This window comes from Anopheles aquasalis, chromosome 3, assembly GCF_943734665.1.
Source record: "Anopheles aquasalis chromosome 3, idAnoAquaMG_Q_19, whole genome shotgun sequence".
NCBI lineage: Eukaryota > Metazoa > Arthropoda > Insecta > Diptera > Culicidae > Anopheles > Anopheles aquasalis.
In genome coordinates this window covers 11,279,221-11,299,125 of record NC_064878.1, presented here as the reverse complement: position 1 = coordinate 11,299,125, position 19,905 = coordinate 11,279,221, and the positions used below count along the sequence as shown (strand labels likewise).

General features: G+C 47.5%; 1 protein-coding gene across 6 annotated transcripts in view; it reads right to left on the bottom strand.

Moving 5' to 3' along the window:
• LOC126577998 (beta-1-syntrophin) overlaps positions 1-19,905 on the bottom strand; it is a 104,632-nt gene that overhangs the window by 55,178 nt on the left and 29,549 nt on the right. For all 6 annotated transcript variants that reach the window (XR_007608370.1, XR_007608369.1, XR_007608372.1 and 3 more), the window contains exons 3-4: positions 7,752-8,210; positions 1,258-1,738 (exon numbers count right to left, since the gene is read on the bottom strand). Coding sequence is in view for 1 of the 6 variants with exons in the window: in XM_050240143.1 (XP_050096100.1) it covers positions 1,258-1,738; positions 7,752-7,960 (690 nt within the window). In the remaining 5 variants the exon portion in view is untranslated. The remainder of the gene's footprint in view (positions 1-1,257; positions 1,739-7,751; positions 8,211-19,905) is intronic.

The window sequence follows — 19,905 nt, the reverse complement described above, 5'->3', positions numbered from 1 at the left end:
CGATATTTGAAACAAGCGCTGCCAGGAGTCGGGTATCGGTCCGTCGATTGTGAGTGCTGTCCATCGCGATGGCGTGACCGGCCCCGGGGGGGAGTTAACGCTTTCCAGTTAAACTTTTCCCATTAAGTTTTTCCATATATTAATCCATCATCGGCCAGCAGTCGGTGCCGCTGTTGTGTATTGATCTTTGCTAATGAGATTTTGTGGACCGTGGCTTGTGGTTTTGCAAGGGATTCTGATTCTTGCCGTGTGGAAGCTCTAACGGGAAGTGAATTTCAACAAGGAGCGATTTGAAATATGCTTATGAAAAATGATAAGCGGAGGAGAAGAACAGAAAGAGGCTTAAGTATAGAACGTTTTATGTAGAGCCACTTTGGCCTTCGGGAAATTACTAAAGTGCTATTTGTGAAGGTGTTTTGCTTCGATAGTCAAACATAAAATGGGATAATGGATGGAAAAATAAGGAAATAACAGGTGGTTCAATAAGTCTTTGGGCTGAAATATAAATGGTGACACACATTTTTCATCCTTATCCATCCATACCTTCAAATAACAACGATAATCCATGCTTTGAATCCATGATTTTTCTTACGAAAAAAGAATCGTCACTTGAATTTCAATAACTTGGGTAATTATAAACAGAATGACTTGAAAATTTTACAAGATTTGTTTGAAGGATGGTAGTATCGAAAAATCATAAGGATAAAAAATTTGTATCGCCATTCATATTTCAGGCCAAAGTCTTATTGAATCACCTGCTAGTCAGTGAATAGCACCATTTCAAAGGCTTATTCGAGGGATCCGGAATAAAATTAATACAAATTAGGATTATAAATATCGAATTTAATCCAAAAAAAACCTGGAATAAAATATGCTACATATCCTTTGTTAAAAGTACATTTCAAATCCTGCAGTTCGACATCCCCCTTATTGCACCAGATAACACCTCTGCCAATATGTCCAGCATTTAAAAGCGTCGACTTGAGGGTCTTATCAATCAAGCAGCTAGCAAGTAAGCAGATTAACCAAAACTGAGCAACACGAACCCGATCCAACGAAACCGAAACAAGTGGTCAGCGTTGGTCAGCTCGAGCGAGCTCGAGCAAACCTGTTTTGTAATGCTATTTATGAGCTAGTTGTTGGTGCATTCCGACCCAACATAAACTTCTGCCCGAAATGCGCTCGTCCCACAATCGAATGCCACACGAACACGCCCTTCTTTCTCGCCCTGCCAACCACCTCTGGCTCTCTACTCACATGTCGCTTCTGGTTCGCCACCGAGTCCGGCACGTCGCAGATCTCGGCGATGCCGTTGTCGATGCTGTTGTTGTTGCTGTTGTGGTTGTTGTTCGTCCCGAGACCACCACCACCACCACCACCGCCGACATGATTCCCATTGGTGCCGTTCGTGCTGCCGGTGCCAGTGGTCGAACCGTTGCTTGCGCCACCACCACCGCCATTGTTGTTATTGTTGAGGAAATTATCGCCATTAAGGGTTCCTGCAGCAGCAGCACCACCACCACCACCAGTACCGCCGGTGGTGGGGCCGTTGTTAGTGGTGGTGCTCGTGGTACCATTCTGCAGACCGATGCTACTCCCGTTGCCGGTCCCCGTTCCACTGCCAGCCGGTGTCGTCGCACCGTTCAGATTTTCCGACGAGTGAATCGAGGGACCGGAGGCACCGGCTGACGACGGTTGCGACGAGTTGTTCGATCCATTGTTGCCACTGTGGTTGCTCCTGTGAGGGAGAGAGAGTGGAGCGAGAGAGAGAGAGAGAGAGAGAAAATAGAATAAATAGACTGTTCATTAGCACTACAGGAGGGTGAGGATGTGTGTATGTTGTGGAAAGTGCCACATACTAGTGGCCATTCATAGTTCATTTCAATGCTCTTTCAGTGGATACACTCTATGCAAGCCAACAAGTAACTAGAACAACTGGAATCCCGATTGTTCCTTCGCTTTATGAACTCATTCCCAGTCGGTCCATTCTCACTCTAATCATTACACTAACACACAAGCCTGGCTGCTCGTGTGCTTTGTGCTTGACAGTTAGTTAGAATACAACACTATTACAATCAATTGTGTAAAAAATGATCTAAACTGCAATGTTAATATTGCTTAGATAAAGCCTCTGAAAGCTGGGCGCAACTCGGCAAGCGGATGCTCCTTAAACCGTTGATCCTTGCGGCCGGTCGCACTCGTTCTGCCCTAAAGGAACATGCCACAAGACAAACTTTGCCCATCGTCCAGCGTTGCTCCGAAATTCCACACACACAAACAACAGCTGCTAGCACGTCACGGTTCCAGCGTTTTCGAAGGAAAAACGACCATTTCGACGGCCATTCGAACTACGAAGGTACTCCGCTTGGAGCGGAAACCCAGTGGGCAATCGTACATTTCCTGAGGGCTGGTTGCTGGTATAGCCAGGAAAGTGTAGTAGCGGTTTGGTGATGTGGCTTTGCAAACGGAAGCAATTAACAACTGGCAGTTGAGGCTGGTTGGCTGGCTTCATCACCACCGGCGGGGGCTCGTCCATGTAACGGATGTGGCCTTCTAAGCGAAGCCCGAGATCTCGTTGATTGCTTTACGTAGCGTTTTGTTTGCTCCAGAAGGTTCTACGTGCAGTGCATAATGAAGAGCTGCCCGAAACAGAAGCTGGAGTTTTTTGTTGTTTTGGTTTTTAAATCAACTCCAACATACAAGCTTGACAGGCGAGCCTCCAGAGAGCAGACAGGGATTCAATATTCAAAAATGAAACGAGCAAAGAATTCCAAAATAATAGGAAACAACAAACGAATAAGTCACACCACTAGCTAGGCTAGGGTTTGAAATAATGAGAATCGCGTTTTTTGGCTCAGCACCCAATAAATGGGAATTATGTTCCGATGTCCGATGCCGATGCTCTCTCCCTCGATACCGACTCGCTCCATTTTCCACACCAACCGATCGTGCTCGATTCAATTAATACTCCCCTCCCCCTCCCCCAACGCAAAAGCTGCGTGTTGCCCGGGGTGGTGGAAAATTGATTAGTGTACGGTAATTATTTATTAATCTTCTCGCAGCGGCAGTGCAGGACGGGGGTGGGCTGCACGCTCCGCTTTCGTTCCAGCTCGTGATAGCAATGGCTCAATTAGTGACTAGAGTGTTGGTTGTTTCGGCAGCCGAGAGAGAGAAAGAGAGAGAGGCGTGCTCTGCGTTATTAGCACCACCTTCGGCAGGAGTCACCGACTATCCTTACATCAAGATAACACCTTCGACTACTCCTCACACTCCTCGGACACGTTGGAAGAAGAAGGGGCGCAGTAGTGTGAGATGGAATGTGAGATAAGGATAAGGATACGGACATAAGACACATTTACTTGGGCGCATCTTGTGCGAGCTAGACAAAAACAAGGCGCAAGGTCGTCCGGTCCGGTCTGGCTCTGGACTACCAGTGGGCAACGTTGCTACGCTTCCCACTCAGGTTCCGTTGAGGTCAGTTGGGTAATTATGGAGAACTTTTCTTTGCTAAAGATACGACGGTATGCTGGGCGGCATTCGTTCTCGTTCTCCATCTTCAGTCGCGCGTCTCAGGCTGTTGTTGGCAGACGATGCGAGCCGTTGAAGAGCGATATGATGGGGCTATGAAGCACACTGTGCACACGCTGCGACTGACTGACGAAGACGTAAACGAGATTAAGCGGCAGAGTGGCAGTGGAGATTATAAGTAAATAAGCCGACGAACGAAAGAGCAGCTTCATGAGAGCGCCAGGGCGAGATGAAGCTGGAGAGACAGCCTTGGAGGCTGCGTTTCCCGAAACATCGGTTTATTGAATTGAATTAGGAAAGCCTCGAACAGATCGTGCGCTCAGCACACAGATGGTGCAGTAAAGATGGAGCTTTAGGCGTCTTTTTGGTACCAAAGCTTGATGGATAGCTATCTCAGGAACATGAACCTGAATTTTATGTAGTTGCTAGTGCAAGTTCAATTTTTATAACAAAACTTTTCAATCTCTCTAAACGAAATACGTGTAACGTTATTTTAATATCTTCCAATCTGATTAAATTATCACGCATCGAAAGGAACGATAACCAATTCCCTCCTGGTTTAATATTAGTCCCGTTCTGCAGTACAGAAAACTCCACAAAGTGTGCCACAAAACCCATTTCTATCCTTATTATTTTAAGGAAACTTTTTTAAATACCTTCATAAAATTGATTTAATTAACCTTTCACCACCAGGCCGCACCCGGTATAACCCGGTGGATGGATTTAAATTCAACATAAATCGACCCCCCCACCCCGAAAAGGTCCACCGTCTTATGTGTGACGCGTTCCTCTCGTCCGTCCGTTTTGTGGTAATAAATTTAACGCAGAATTTTCGAACGACTTTCACACATTTTATTGGCCATTAGTTTCAATTACCAATCCACCAGGAAGTTTTTTTCTTCTTCTTTTTCATTCTTTTTGCACCGTAACAATCCTGACCCAGTTTTACGGACGCCATCCTTGGACGAATGGTACGCGGTCGGCTTCATGAGATTATGAAACGTGGCAGGAAAAGCGGCCACGAAGGGCGAACGGAGGGAAAAGAGTGCGGCCATCGATGGTTGTGGTCGTTCGAAAGGAAATGAAAAGTTAATCCTTATTTTAGCGACGACGAAAGAAGGAGAAAGCTGGAGCTAGCAAATGGATATAATACAAGATGGCGTGGCGCAATGGCGTGCACGCGTTTGGTTCAAGTGCACCAAAGAGCCAGTCTTGAAAAGGGATAAAAAAAAACTCCGCGGTTGACCACACTGGTCTAGGTTAGCCAGCAATGGATGGATACGAAATGGTATGCGGGTATCTGAACCGCTAGCCGACCGATTTGGTTTATTAGGTCCATTCACGGGAAAGTTGTGGCCAGTTGTTCATTGTTTCCACTTTCGCCTTTCGCAGCTCTACTAAAATCATGCAAAACTGGGACAGAAACGTGCATTTGAACATGCGCTGGTACCTAGAACGATTAAATTAGCTTTAATCTTTTGGCTTCGGTGCGCTACACTTGAAGTTGCTGTTCATCGAAACGGTTGTTGGGCGGTAAAGCTTGTTAAACTCTTCCCCAAGCCCCAACAGAGAAGTGGGTGGCTTGTCCGCTGTCCGAGGAAACATTTGAAATTGCTTTTTTGGGCCACAAACCGTTCGGGCGTATCATCGCCTACTACACTCGCCCCCGGTCCGGTACTCGGTAGTAGCGGTTAGCAAAGCATCCTTCTTCCAGACTGGGGAACACAAGTCTCAGCATGGTAAACCACCACAAATGGTACGGCACCTGACCACAATCGACGTAATCAAAATGAACAATTGCCCGTCGATCGCAGACCGAACAATTACGCATCGCATCGTATCACGCAGCGGGAACGTCGACCACGGTCTACGCCCTAGTCCCGGTCGAATGCCACACAGATTGCCAAATCAAAACACACCACACGAGTATGGCCAGAGCTCACGTCAGGATCATACCGATAGGCCGAACCGCGGACGACGACATCGCTGTTGATGATGATGATGACGAGGACAAGGACGAGGAACTAAATCGAAAACTTCTTTACCGCACCGGCCGTGGCGCTACGTTTAGCACGCGCTTCGGTTCGCTCACGCTAGAGGGGCGTCCAAAAAATAACATTCTCTGCCGGTCGCCGGATGAAGGATTAATTAAACCAAACTAACGGTTTCCGGGAGCTATCCTGCTGCGTTGACCATCAACGCCAAGGGCCCGAAGAAAGGTCGTACATCGGTGCTATCGATCCACTTTTTGCTGCTCATCACGTACCGGGCGCCATAAAGCGTCGATACAAGAGAGCTTGAGCGTTGAGTGATCGAACGCGCGGTGTGGTGCCGATTACCGGTTCCCGGGATCCCGGCATACCTTAGGAAACCCGGAACGATATCCAATTCCACAAATTTCGACAGGTTGAAACGGTGTTCAGCGACAGTTCACCGGCATCATGGCACGGTACCTCGATCCAAAAGTAAGCATCCTGCTGCTGCTGCTGCTGCTGCGCCAGACAAATCGGATCCTGCTTTTTGCCGCTGACGCACTTTGCTAAAACAAACCGGGTCAGGTACTTCACCAGACCTAGCATAGAGGCCGGGAATTTGTTTTACAAACATTCACCATTCTCCGATCACGGATTCGGATCACGGTCTCGCAGCATACGCACATCAAAGAGCACGGACAGGCCACGGACGGAGGGATGGATATGTCGCTCGTCTCCGTCGATGAATTCAAATTAAAACTTTGGCCATATTTCCGGCAGATTGCCGAGACCTTCGGATCAATCGGTGCCCGGAATCGCAACACCGCGTGTATTCTAGGAGGAGTCCTTTTTTATCGTGCCAGCGAAATCGATTCTGCGATAAAAAAGATAAAAACTTTCCCGAAATACATCCCAAATGTTTTGTGGCGTCGTTCTCTAGCTAACAATTGGGTAGCACTCGTTCTTAAAAGAGAGAGAGAGTTCGATTGGATCAGAAAGTGGATTTGCCGGGTGTGTAGCGGGATGTCCAACGTTATTGCTAGTCAATATTGACGCTCCGTATTGGTATAATTATTGATCGAAAAGTTAAGCTACCACCCATCCATCCATCCATCGATCCTGGCGTTCGGTTCATTTGATTCACGGTTATTACTAATGAAATCGCCATCGCAGACAGGATGCGCACCAAGCGACGGAATACCGCATGAATGCAATTCAGTACGAGTCATGGCGGTGCACAGATGCCTGATGGGGTTTGGAGTTTGGAACAATAAACAAAAAAAAAAACACAAAGAAAAAAAAATAAAAAAAACACAAAAAACCTGCCACCTCATCGGTTACGGTTGAACGAGTTGCATATTTTAATCATAAATGATATTTAAAATTGATGAGCCCGCCAGCGGTGCCGGCCGCCATCCTGCACACCAGCTGACACCTTGTGCGTTGACCATCGACGAGTGTCGTCATTGAGCGAAACCGAAAGGCCCCGGCCAAACCCTGGTTTTTATTCCGTTTCCTCCCCCCCCCCCATCCTTTATCTGCGTAATCAAACTTAATTGACCATACGTCAACATAATTTTACGTTCATACCGAACCCCGGTGGCACGGTTTTGTTGTTGTTGTTGTTGGAATCGGATCGGTTTGGATACGATCGATGTTTTGGTGCCTCGGTGGTCCCGGTGGTTTGCAGCAAAAAAAGGTACGAAATGTGGTTTGTGGGCACATTAATAAATTTGATATCAATCGGTCAATCAAAACCACGAACGGAATCGCGCGAACGCAGCAGGACAGCCAACTGTCGAGTAGAGCAGCGCGTGTTATCGGCTGGAGGATCGTTCATTTGCAACGCGATGTGTATAATAGCAGAATTTTCCAAGTTGTGTAATACTCTGTATCTACTTTGAATGAAACTTTGAAATGAATTAACATGCTTTTATAAATACCGCAAATAAATAAAATTCCTCGAGTTCTGCGAGCCAGTAATTAGTTAGCTAGTAATGAACGCTATTAATGCATTACAATACGACGATGCACTTGCAGCTTGTAATGTTGCATTGATGATGTTGCTAACATTTTTTTATCAGAAATGATTACCAACATGTTGTCAGAAATTGGAGCTAATGGAATTGCTTGGTTGATTCCATTGCTACCAACTTGTTAATTAATTCCTCGAATTCTTAATTTTATCTGTTACCTCGATGTTTCATGTGCTGGTGTGTTTCACATTTTGTACAACAACTGAGCACTTACCCGAGCGTTCCGTTGAGGGTGGTCGAGTGATCGATCGGTTCACAGGCTTCATCGAGGCTGACCGAGATGTACTCCGTCTCTAGGCTAACCGAGACCCGGTACCAGGCACCGCGTACCCTCGTCTCCAGGATGCCACTCCGGACACCGGCGGTAGCGACGATCGAGGCCGCACCCGGGCTCGTCCGGCTAATGGTGCCCGATTCCACCATTTCCGCTCCGCGAATCGCTCAGCACTTCGACGGCACCGCCGTGGACTGATGCTGCTACCCGGTTTTCCGTTACTTTTTTTGTACAAATTTTCCGAAAATAGTTCTTCAGACAAGTCAAATGAACTGCCGGGAAGCGGATGGTTTCGCTTAGCAGCAACCGGTCCTAGCGATAGCCAACGTTTTTCCTTCGATGAGCCATATCCGTATCCGGTTAGTTTGGAGGGAGCACCGGCGCACTGCTCAAGCGTTTCTGGAATTGGGCAGATGAAAGAAAAGCACATTGAGTTACATGTTTTGTGAGCTGTTTGAATGTATTGCGAGAAAACAATGGAAATGCGGCCGAAGTTTCTAATGTTCCCCAAAAGGAGAAAAGATGTTAAACGGAAATTTCATCATTGGACGAGTGTATTAGAACAACGCCAGCGCATTGACTACAAGCACCACACTTGGCATATGAATTGCCAAAATTGAGGAGAGTTTATTCGATCAAGCTAAACCCAAAGCTACTGCTTATGCTTCTTTTATTGTTTCTTTTACAGCGCTCTCCCTGGAATGTTCCAAAAATCTGCACTTCAAGACGTCCGAAAGACGAAAGACACTGCGAAAACGGCATGCGTAGCCATATTGTTGGATCATAATTCAAGATCCGGAAGGCCCCAGAAGTGCCCAGAAGTCGAATAATCATTCGCGAGATTCCATTCCTCGGCAACCTCGGTTGCTTGTTATGCTTCCGAAGGGCAGGTATTATACTAAGTACATCCTGGATGGTACTTGAGACGCGGCCGGTATAAGGATGCTTAGCGCCAGCCAGTCGCTCACAACCAACGTTGGACCGTGAAGAAATTTTCCGTGGCCATCTCCGCTTACGTTATTACTTCTTCACATCGCTTCAGAACCGCTCTCTCGAGACACGGTGCCGGGCAGTGAAAGTGGAAGTGAGCAGGAGCAGGAACACTTTTTCCAACAAACCACTGGTCGTCCTGTGGAGTGCCATAGTAGGTTTCGCGAAAAAATGTAAAAGATTTAGCCCCGGCAAATCGCTGAGAGGTACCTCTCGCTGTACTCATCATCATGGAAACGTTCGCTCTGTTTTTATGCGCGAGAACAGTGCGAGCTCGCACTGGACGTTCGGTTGAGTGGCCACTTTAAGCTGCTTGCTTACCAGGAAACATTCACTGTCAGGCACAGGCAACAGCAGGTACGTAGCGTAGTAGAGGCCATTGTGAGGAACTGTTTTACTTGAAATATTTAAACTTCCAGCGCATTGCAGCACCTTCTCTGCGGAAGCTGAACCGAGTGGAAGGTCGCGAGGGCAAAGGAAGTTTTTCCCGCCCCCACCCCTCCCTTTTCTTCTCAGTACACATTGTTCGAACTCGAGCGGCGTAGAAACGAGTAAACATTGCTCTTCGCCGAGCTTCCCCCTGAGGAACCTGTGCGTTGGCCATGAACTGCATTTGCTAAAGGGCCTCGAATGCCGGAAGGAAACGGTAGCAGGGCGTGAGTTCACCATTCCGAAGCCCTCTCCACGGAAGGAACTCTAAGGCAAGGGCGCGCAAAAGTTATCCTGCCCCGTTCCACTGACCCCGCAAACAAGTTTCGCGTTTCGCGATTTGAGTTCTCCACGTCCGCCACGTTTTAGCGTTGCGCTCGAGATGGAGATTGCCTTTGAAAGCGATTTGGAGCGCCACTGTTTATCCAGCGGCTTGCTTGCTTGCCTGCCAGTGAAACGGAAGCGAGATATAAAGATGTGATGTGAAAGGAAAGTAATAGAAAGCGCTCGGGATGCTTGCCGGTACGCGGTCCGAGTAGATAATAGAAATTCAAAAGAGAAAAGTTCTTGACGAGCTAACATGTTTCCCGTTACTAGTTTGCCGTGAAAGGCGGTACGTTACGGACACATTTTACCACAAAGAAGGACGGAGTTGCTGTAGGTTGCATTCGTTGAAAAATTATCTAGACCTTTCTAGGGTTTGAGCCCGAATTAGTTGAACAAGCTACACACCGCACATTACTCAAACGGCCGGTAAAACATAGTGGAGCGTGCTTTGCCGAGCGAAAGATAAGCTATTCAGGTGCGCCTGTAAAGCCATGATTAATTCTCGGAGCTTCCCCCGTATTCATCGACACCTCGTCCAAGCGAACCTTCATTTGTCTTTTGGCGTACACGTAGACACTCATTCGCCACGGGTAACTAATGCTCTTGAGTTCTCTTACGAGCAACTCGGATGGGAAGGGGAGTTAGTGACGGCAAAATTTATTACAAGCAGCGTCCCCTGTTGTGTGGTGCGATAGTGCGACGTGTATTGATGTCCTAGACATGGATCCATTTTTGCATAACCATTCGTAGAATCCGGAGTCGCTGGCCTCACCAGGTCGTTAATCCGTTATCCCGGGAACGGTAGTCGATCACAGCGCTCAGTAAATCGGGAAGCACCAGTTCTGGGAAGCTGTGTAATTATGTCGATGTTAGGCAGATGGTCGAACAAGTACGATGGTTACTGTTTGATGCTTCCATAACATTCGCGTTGCATTCAATTGTTTTAAAAAATGTCCTTAGGAGCAATAAATAGGGAAGACTATTCCATATTCCTAAGGTCGCACCGATTCCAAATACCCTAAAAACTAATTTGATCCAGCGGTCAATCACATATTTTCCAACAACAACCTCAAAATGTAAGTTACATTATTATTGTTCTACCTGTTTGAACCCATTTCTCCTAACACACTGACGTCAGTACCGTTACTGATTTTATCCACCACAACGGGCTTTCTGGATGTTGCTCAACATGTAAAGCGAGAGAGAGAGAGAGAGAGAGAGAGAGAGAGAGAGAGAGAGAGAGAGAGAGAGAGAGACAGAGAATGATAGAGAAAAGTGTCTGATAGCTGACACGAAATGGTTCACTTTCATTCCCTACATTATCATCATATGCCCATCAGCCGCCATCAGGATACGCCATTGCCCGCATTTCGACATCGGTGTTCCCCCCACGTTCCCCAGTTACGCTAGATAGCCCCGCAGCTTGGGTGAACTTTTTGTAGCACCATCAGAGTTCGGGGGAAAACCATGAAAATGAAACTCTTCTCAGTCTCACTCTTCTCGTCTCTTCTGCTTCCCGTCCCAGGAGAGAGTTTCGACCGTGGCCGCCATCATCGCCAACGCCATGTCATGGATCTTTTGGCTTAGGAGTGGCAGGATTTTGGAAAGCGGTCCAGAACAAAAGATTAATTTTCCGGCTGGAAGTATAATCTCACTCGCTTTTTTTTTTGCTCGGGGTACAAAAAGTTTCCACTTTTATGTGTGCTGATGGTTGGTGCCGTGTCGAGCTTAGAGGCCACAGTAACGGATCACTGATAAGGATGAGGTGTGTGAGTTCGGTGCCACCGATAAGCTGATGTGTATTCACTGCGTGAGTTGTAAAGCGAGGCAGACATTCGACTCCCGATTGCAATGTGCTCATCTATTCCAATTGCGATCTGTGGGAACACCTAGCATCAGAAAGGCTTGGTGTCCTTTCCGCAAAATTTAACGATTTACTTGGTTTGATAAAATGACCACGAAATAAAACATACGAAAATAAGACGGAATACAACGTCTTTTCTCTTATATTTCTGCATTCCCGCACGGTTAATGGCAACGACGACCGCAAGCAATGCTCCCTAGCTCGCCCCCCCCAAGTTTTTGTGCCGCATCATCGGCGGAAACCACAAGATTCACGCCCTCCACTCAAACTGCCCCACTGAAAGCATCCGTGAAAAGCGAATTTTCCACATCCTGCAATCGTTAGGATATGCGGAACGAAGCGCGGTCCTAAAACCATCCGGAAGCTCTGGATCGTGTGGAGAGAACATTTTGTTTTTAATTAAACTGGGATTAGATATCCGCTCCGTTCCCGGGCAGGAACGGGAACGGGAACTGGGGACGGCAATCCGACGCCGGAAGTTACCTCTGTACAGCACATCAGAAGCGAGTTGAAAGTGTGTTTACGACAACTTTTGCTTTTCCCCTTTCTGTACATGAAAGGAGCAAGCCACGGCTGTCGTAAACACAGCTCTTGTACCTCACGCGATACATACCACAATCCTTCCAACATACAACCGTCCCGGACCATTTCCCGGAAATAGAAAACTGAAGCAGCAGCGAGTTCCGTCCCGAAAAATGTCTAATGCTTGCACTTCCATCACACAGACACAGAGATGGTTGCTACAGGTGTCAAAAATGTGGCAACCCCAGCGTGTGCTTTTAGAGAAAATGGTTCCGACGACGTGCCGGTTCGCTCTGTTTACGGAAATGAACGTTACAACAACAGACGAACAGACATTTTCACCGGAAGGACGTCAGGTCGCTCGGTCGCTCGCTTGCCTTTGATCACTCACAGTCCGCTCTCCTTTGGGCGAACCCCTGGCGGAATTTATCGCACTTCCGTCCTACCGCGAAACGGAAAACGGTAATCCAACTCCGTTGATGTTGTTCCCGGTGTGTTTGAAGTAACGCGCACTCCGGCTCGGTCCCCGAAATTTTATTTTTCTCGCAAGCATTGTTTTTAGACGCCGCCTCCACAGGACGCAGCACAGTGCCACGTTCGTACCGTATCGAAAAAGGAGGGAAAGGATAAAGTTTGCTCGTAACATGAATTTACTCAGCCCAGCCTAGTCCTGAGCCCGCACAGCTCAACCGGTACATGTTGTGCGATGGTATAGGCAGCCATTTTAGCATTTTAGCTCACTACAGTTCATGGTTTTGTAGCCAGTGCAAAGGCTGTCTGCCAGCCTGGCTGGCAAGGCTACACGGCAAATCAGAAACGATGCCAAGTGGAAATGGATGCTGTCGAGGTCGAAAGTAGCATCAAGTAGCAGTAGAAGTCACCGTCGGAGAGACACGGTGAAGCCATTATAGTTTGATGTTTGTTTTATCTACCATCCCCCAGGTGGGTGATATTTTTGGGGGTCGTTGTGTGGGCACCAGATTCTTGCGCCCACTGTACTGTACCGGGGGGTTGATGTTGATTTTCCCCATTTCTATGAACGACATCGGGTGTTCTCTTGGTGTATGTGTGGTTTATACTGCTCAAAGCATGAGATGCTGCTCAGCAGAGTGGCCATCACATCTCATTGGAGCGTTTCGAAAGGACGAAAGATGACGATACGATGCTGGGTTGCATTTTTGCCTATCGCTCCAATCGACTGATTGGGGCGCAACCACCATGAACACGCACAAGTATTGCTTCCGTCTTTTAGGGGTGCCAAGTGCATACACTCGATCGATACGCCAGAGAGCATCGATTCCGTGGTGAAGTGTGTTGCTGTTTTAGATTAAATGAGATACATGTGGTAGTTGTAGTCTGTACAGTAGTTGCGTCTCTTTAGCATAAGTGTGTCCTGTGGATGGGGTGCGTTGATTGGGAAAAGTTTAGCGAGCATCTAGCGCTACTCCAATTTGCTAAAAGCTTTTCAACGCAACTTACTTTCACTTTTGGACGAAGAACTACACTTCTGCTCATACAATACATACATACATCACAAAACAGGTAGGTAGTTTAATGAGGGGCAGAAAAGTCTACGAACAACCACACTTCATCCTTCGACGAAGGGATGCACTACAGTTGATTGAATCGCACACTTCTCGGAAGAATTTTTGTTAAATGTTTTCCCCGCATTTTCATTCCTAGTAGCGCTGGCAATTAAAATGTATTAGCACAGGGTAACTATTTCTGGGGCTCCTTTCACACGGTGCGGTAGATTTTTGTGGATTCTTCGAACCAAAAAATAAAATTAAAAAAAAACTCACTAATTTGTCTAAATTAGCGCTTTGGTTCCATTTAATCTCCTCAGCACACATACACTGGCTCGAATTCTATTCCTCTAAGCTCTAGTCCGACGTTTCGTTCGGCGAAAAAGAAATTCGACATTGAAAATGGAACGATCTACGGATCTGCCACATGCATCTAGCTTTTCAAACATGCTTCTACCAACACACTCGCACACACGTTCGGCGGGCAGACGGGTGGGCGGTCGGATGAGTGTTTGCAACATGAAAAAGGCGAAGGATACGGTTTTAAATGCATTGCCTGCGAGGCTCACTTTCGGCTCACTGGATGATCAATGATTAATGGTGCCGGCGGGTAGGGCCGGGATTTATAGCGTTAGCGAGCTACGGTAGTGCATCCTCTTCGCTAGCGCGGAAGTAATTATTAATTCCAGCACCGCAGCAGAAAATTGGTCCAGGCAAACCCTGGCCCTGATAGTGGCACAAATCCGTTCCAGATGGTTTCGGGGGAATGGCGAGATTAGATAAGCGAAAGTAAGTTTTTGGAGAATTATTTCAACTAAATAAATCATTTTGATCCAATTTTTTCGGTGACAATGGTGCAAACGAAGAACGATGTGCATCCTTTTTGGAGATAGCATTGCATTTACGCACTTGTGTAACAGCAATTTTATGCAACCATTCTCTTTAGCAGCATTATACCGTAAACAGAAAGACATTCCATTACACGCTGGTAGCTGGTAGCTGCAACCCGGAAGATACGACGCAAGTACCGCGGCGCATTGCTTTTACAAAAAAAAAAAAAAAAAATTCCGACGCATAAATTATTCGCACCACACCTGGAACGTGACGATACGGCATCATCATAATTTAATAAACAATCTCTGCCCATACGCGCCAGGAGACGGTGCAACTACGGTGCAGCGCAAATGGGGCTGCACGAAATTTCATTATGCAGCATAAAGCCACCAAAGTAAGTGCCATCAGGCTTCTCCCGCTCAAAACTAAAAACACAGCAACAAGGCTGATGCCCTGTGAAAAGGGTCACATCATCATCATCATCATCATCATCATCATGGTGCCCATCCCCTTGCAGTGCAGTTTCCTCCAGCCTTACCATCCCGTTGATGCGTGTTTTTGTCCACAGTGACAGTGCACTGCAACCCGGACGGACCTGCTCTGCTTGACGTCAACATGCTGACGATGGTATTCTTTTGATGTCAACAGCAGCAGCAGCAGCAGCAGCAGCAACAGCAGCACCAGCATCATGAGCAATCCGTGTATGACAGCTGCACGGCACCGTGGGTGGGCAAAGGTTTGCACCACCGCAGCGGGAAGCTTTCGGACTTACGCAGCAGGATGACACGGGCCTGATCTAGATTAATCATAAGCCAACTGCCAACGGCACTCCACTGGCGGGGGGGGGGGGGGGGGGGATCCGATTCGAGTGCACAATACATTCAATTCTGCCACCGAGCGTAACAGTGCGTGAAAAGAGACGCACCCTCACGTCAGCATGCGTCGCAGTGGCATCCCTTTCGAGTGCCACGGTATCACCACGGTTTGACGTAAATTATTTATATTTCGCACTCGAGCACGAACACGTGCATCAATAGGGACACGACTGCAACGCGACAGACATCGCGATTGACAAAGATCAAAGTTCATCACAAACCAGATCCGTTCGAGGTGGATGCATATTTTGAAAACAAAAAAAAAAAGGCTTTTTTCTATGAAAACCGCTGATAGACAAAGCTAATACTGGGCTACGGTTCGACGAATCCAAACCACAAACCATGTAATCGGCAGAGTTCGATTGACGTCTGTCTTTGGCAGTTGCTCAACGGTGCGTAGGATGCAGCAGTTGCTCTGAAGGATATGTTTCATCTAGTCCCTGGGAACGAGTGGGTGCTCGGCACAAATTTCTGGGCCAGGTGGGTGGCAGCGTTTTCTCCGAGAGCAGCATAAAGCATATGAAGCGGTTTCGTTCCCAGTATTTCACCAACAGTTTCGTAAGCGCCATCATGCGCTTCATTTATCCGATTCTGAGAAAAGTATTCTTGTGCTAACTGCTCTTCCTCTTTCTCTCACTGTAATACAATTTAAATTTCATTTTTTGATGCTTTTGAGCCGTGACCTAACGAAGCAAATGCGGCTTCAAAGTCCCCGGTGCTCTCGTAACGCGCCACCCACATTCGCCTCCGTTCGTCGAATTATGATTATGCACATCAAGGGGAATGATCCGGGATCAATCAAACTCGAGCTCGATTGAATTGAGCGACCGAGCTCGGTGTGCGTAGGATCGATGAGCAATAATGGCATAAGCATCGTTCGCCTCCGCATTGCCAACCCATCTCTCTAATGCCACCTAATCGGCGGGGGAGGTGGAGGGAGCCAGCACCAATCGTGCGCGCGAAATTGTAATTGATTTTTGCCGCTATCATCGCACCGGCAGCCAGCCAGCAAACGGTGTGGCAGGAGCAAGGAATTGGCGTAAAGGAACGGCAAATGTTGGCTGTGTGGTGGAAGAGTGTCACCGTGAGCCGCCGGGATGCGATGCGGTGATGCGGCACCAGCCAGTTGGCCCAGCCGACCAGTGAACAATGCCGCTGACAGTTGATTTAGCGATTGCTGCACGGCTCGGTGGGCTGCAAGTCTCAATTAATAATCCCAATCGATGGTCGACGCTGTCGGTAGGAGTTGTTGGCTGCAGATGGACACCGATAACACCGCATGGCAGCATCATCCTAACCAACCATGGTGCTCGGTTAAGAGAAGGTGCTCCGGGAGTCGCTGCATCAGGAATCCTTAGATCCTTAACCACTTGCGGTTGCTCTGTTCGCTCTGAATCGCACAGAGACACTTTATCAATACACGTTCACGTTTAACAATATTATATTATCTTTGAACGAGCGTCATTCGCTTCCTTCTGTACTTGATGGGTCTGTGGAATTTCGCTTTCCTCAACAAAATCAATGCCAACTTTATGCCCAACAAATTATGTCTTTTTACGTTTAAAATAATCAACAATTTTATAATCAATCAATGCCAGTTTTTTTAAATTACGTAGCATTGTGAATCATTATGAGTTTCGAGGGATTATTCTAATTTAAAAAAATGCTCATCGTTCGGCTGTAATGATGCTGCGTTTAGTGAAGTATAATGCACTTTGTCAGAAATCATATTTCACGATCTAAAATGGATAAGTTTTTCCAACTAAATTGTTGATCAATCGCCAGAAAGAGAGAGCACAATTCAGTTGTATGTTTGCTCTTCTCCCCTAATCCTATTGAACAAAGCGACACTTGCACCTAAAACCAAGACGGAGACCACCATCCACCGTCAAACGAGTCGGTCGCTCGCTGTGCTGCTGTTCGGTGCCAGTGTGACATAAATAACGCGTCATCACCAACCAGAATACATGCCTTAGCACCACGACCGTGTCACACTTGTAGCATGAAACTCGTCCTTACCCTCCAACCACCACGATAGAGAATGGTTTCCTATGGCACAGGAACGGCACGGGGACGCGATCTCATTTCTTGGCCGCTGACAGGTAACAAGCGATGCTCACCGCACCACAGTGGCCGCTGCACCTTCCTTCAGGTCCAGTTCGCTGGTGGCGTAAGCGTGGTGATTTATCTCCGTCGCTCGATCGGATTTTTCACGCGGCCACGACCACCACCAACGCCACCGCCGCTGGACTCGTGCACGGGGCTGGCATTGAAAAAGTGTCCTCCAAGCGCGTTGACAGTGGCACGAGCCGAGAGCACGAACGCGAGATAATTGAGATTATGATGGAGAGACAGAGAGAAAGAGAAAGCGGACGAGCGTGCGATCGATGTCGTGTTTTCTATTTATTTTCCCCGATTGTTAGTGGCGCGGTAAATTGTAAGCCACTAATGGTGCCGGCAGTTACGAGACAGAAGGCGATGCTGCTTATGAGTTATGGTTTTGCCTTGGGTTGGCTGGGTTTGCAAGAAGGGGGATGGGGAAGCAAATACCAATACGAACGGTTCTTCGAATGCTTTGTAGTAACAAGTTCCACGCAAGTGTTCATAAATCTTGAATGTTTACATTTTCCTCAGCTAGAAATGAGAAGGTAGAGCATTTTTCTCGATTATTTATGCCACAAAACGGTGCATGTTACACCGAAAGATCGCCCAGGGAACGGCATTCCCCGCTACACAGTGTCACAGCAGCCCTTATATTGCGATACTTGGCCCCAAATTCAGTAACGGAATTCTCGCGAAACGCAATATCCTTCTCCATATTGCGTCGCAGCAAACGCAGGTAAATCGCAGAAAATGAAAATTCATCAAAATTGTGCACTCCCTAACCAAGGGCGCCACACAGCGTGGCAGCAATTTCAATATTCGTCTCCGCAACGAACCACCAGCAACGAGTTTTGTGCGAGATCCGTTGCTGGGCAAAAATCCTGGCTATCCTGCAACATTGACAACATTGGTGCGGTGTAACGAGACATTCGTGGCTCTCCGGACTGCAAACCCCACCAATCTCGGTCGCGAATATGGCCTCGCTACAGACTCTGTTGATGGCACGCTTTTAATGGTGCCGTACAATATTCACGAGCTGACAAAAGCACCCGTGCGCCGGTGAGGCTTGGTCAGGAGTATTAGTGCCAGCGCCTTCTGGTGCGCCACAGTGACACCATGCCCATGTGGAGCGACCAAGGAGCATGGCATGTAGACCAGCTGCAACAACTAGCATTGACGATGCAGCAACAACATTATGTTTTCAGAAGTTACTCCACAACGAACGAGCACCGTAGAGGACCGTTTGTGGTGCCAGGTGAACGCAAATCACGCCCCGTCTAAAACCCAACTTGTCCCCTGAGGCACATTAAACCGTGCATGAATTGCTCTACCGGGAGTGGTGGTGTCCAGTTTGTGTGGCTGGCACTTGGTGGCGCATAATAAGGCTTTGCTCACGGAATTGCATGGTATTCGTGGAAAGTGTCGTCACTATTTCGCGGGACTAACTAATTGAAACCATTGCAAATCGAACACAATGCAAGCATTGCACGAAACACGATCAACCGTTTTAATGATTTTAATAATGAAACGCACGCTGTAACTAATCCATCCGTTTGACATTTTCAAAAAAGCGAAACGCACGCCACGTCCGCCGTACGAGTGGTGCGTGTCAAAATGGTGGCGAAGTAATAAACACATGTTGACTACCCATTCGCTGGCGCGTTAATTAAAATATCTCGTGGACAGGCCCCAATCTCGCCACGACAAACAAACCCAACAGCATCCCCCCCCCCCTTGGCTCCCGTCATTTATCAATCATTTAGACCTCGCCCCGGTACATAAATCATACGCCTACGGGGTTAGCGCGATGGATACATTCGAGTTCAGCAAGACGCGCCCCCGTTCGGCATGAGTAGATGGTGTTTCTGATTGACATGTTCGAATTTTGAATTGAAATACCCGGTTTGGAATTCACTTACCACTCACGGTTCACTGTGTTCGTTAATTATCGTTTGGTGATGATTTGGATTAGGATCATGAGGAGTTTGAGCCGGAGTTTGATTGACATTTATCCGTGGTTTCAATGAAATGGAAGCCTTTAGTGCACATTAGAGCACATTGTAACACTTGATGTTCGCACTGGCTCCACATACAACGAGTAGTGTTCATGTTCGTTGATTGATGTATCGGTTAGAATCGGGAAACCCATTCGCCATGCTATCTACCAGCGACATGCACTCATGCACAAGTTATTTTCCATTTTTATGATCCATTGTGCGGCAGCAACAGTGACATTTGTATAAACGATAGGTTAGATTTCCCTCCAGCAGCACCTGCTGTTGCTGCTGCTGCTGGGGGTGTAGATAACGGTTCACTGCTCGCAAAACACCTTCACTCGTCATCCCATCTATCCCCCTGCCAACGCCATGTTCATGTCCATGCGTCAACTTAATCAATTTCATGGTGCTTTGTTGTTGAGACTGCGCGGTTGGCGAACAGAAAAAAAACAATGCCTTCCTGCCAACTGGCTGGTTGCCGTTATCTGTCACTTTTCGGCTTTGGCCGTTTCGGCTGCACGATTTCGCGATCGTAAAACGCAAAACTCCACGCACGCACACGTCGCACGCACCGGCGTGGCATAGAACGAAAACAATAAAATACCGGGATGCGGCATCCGTAAGCTG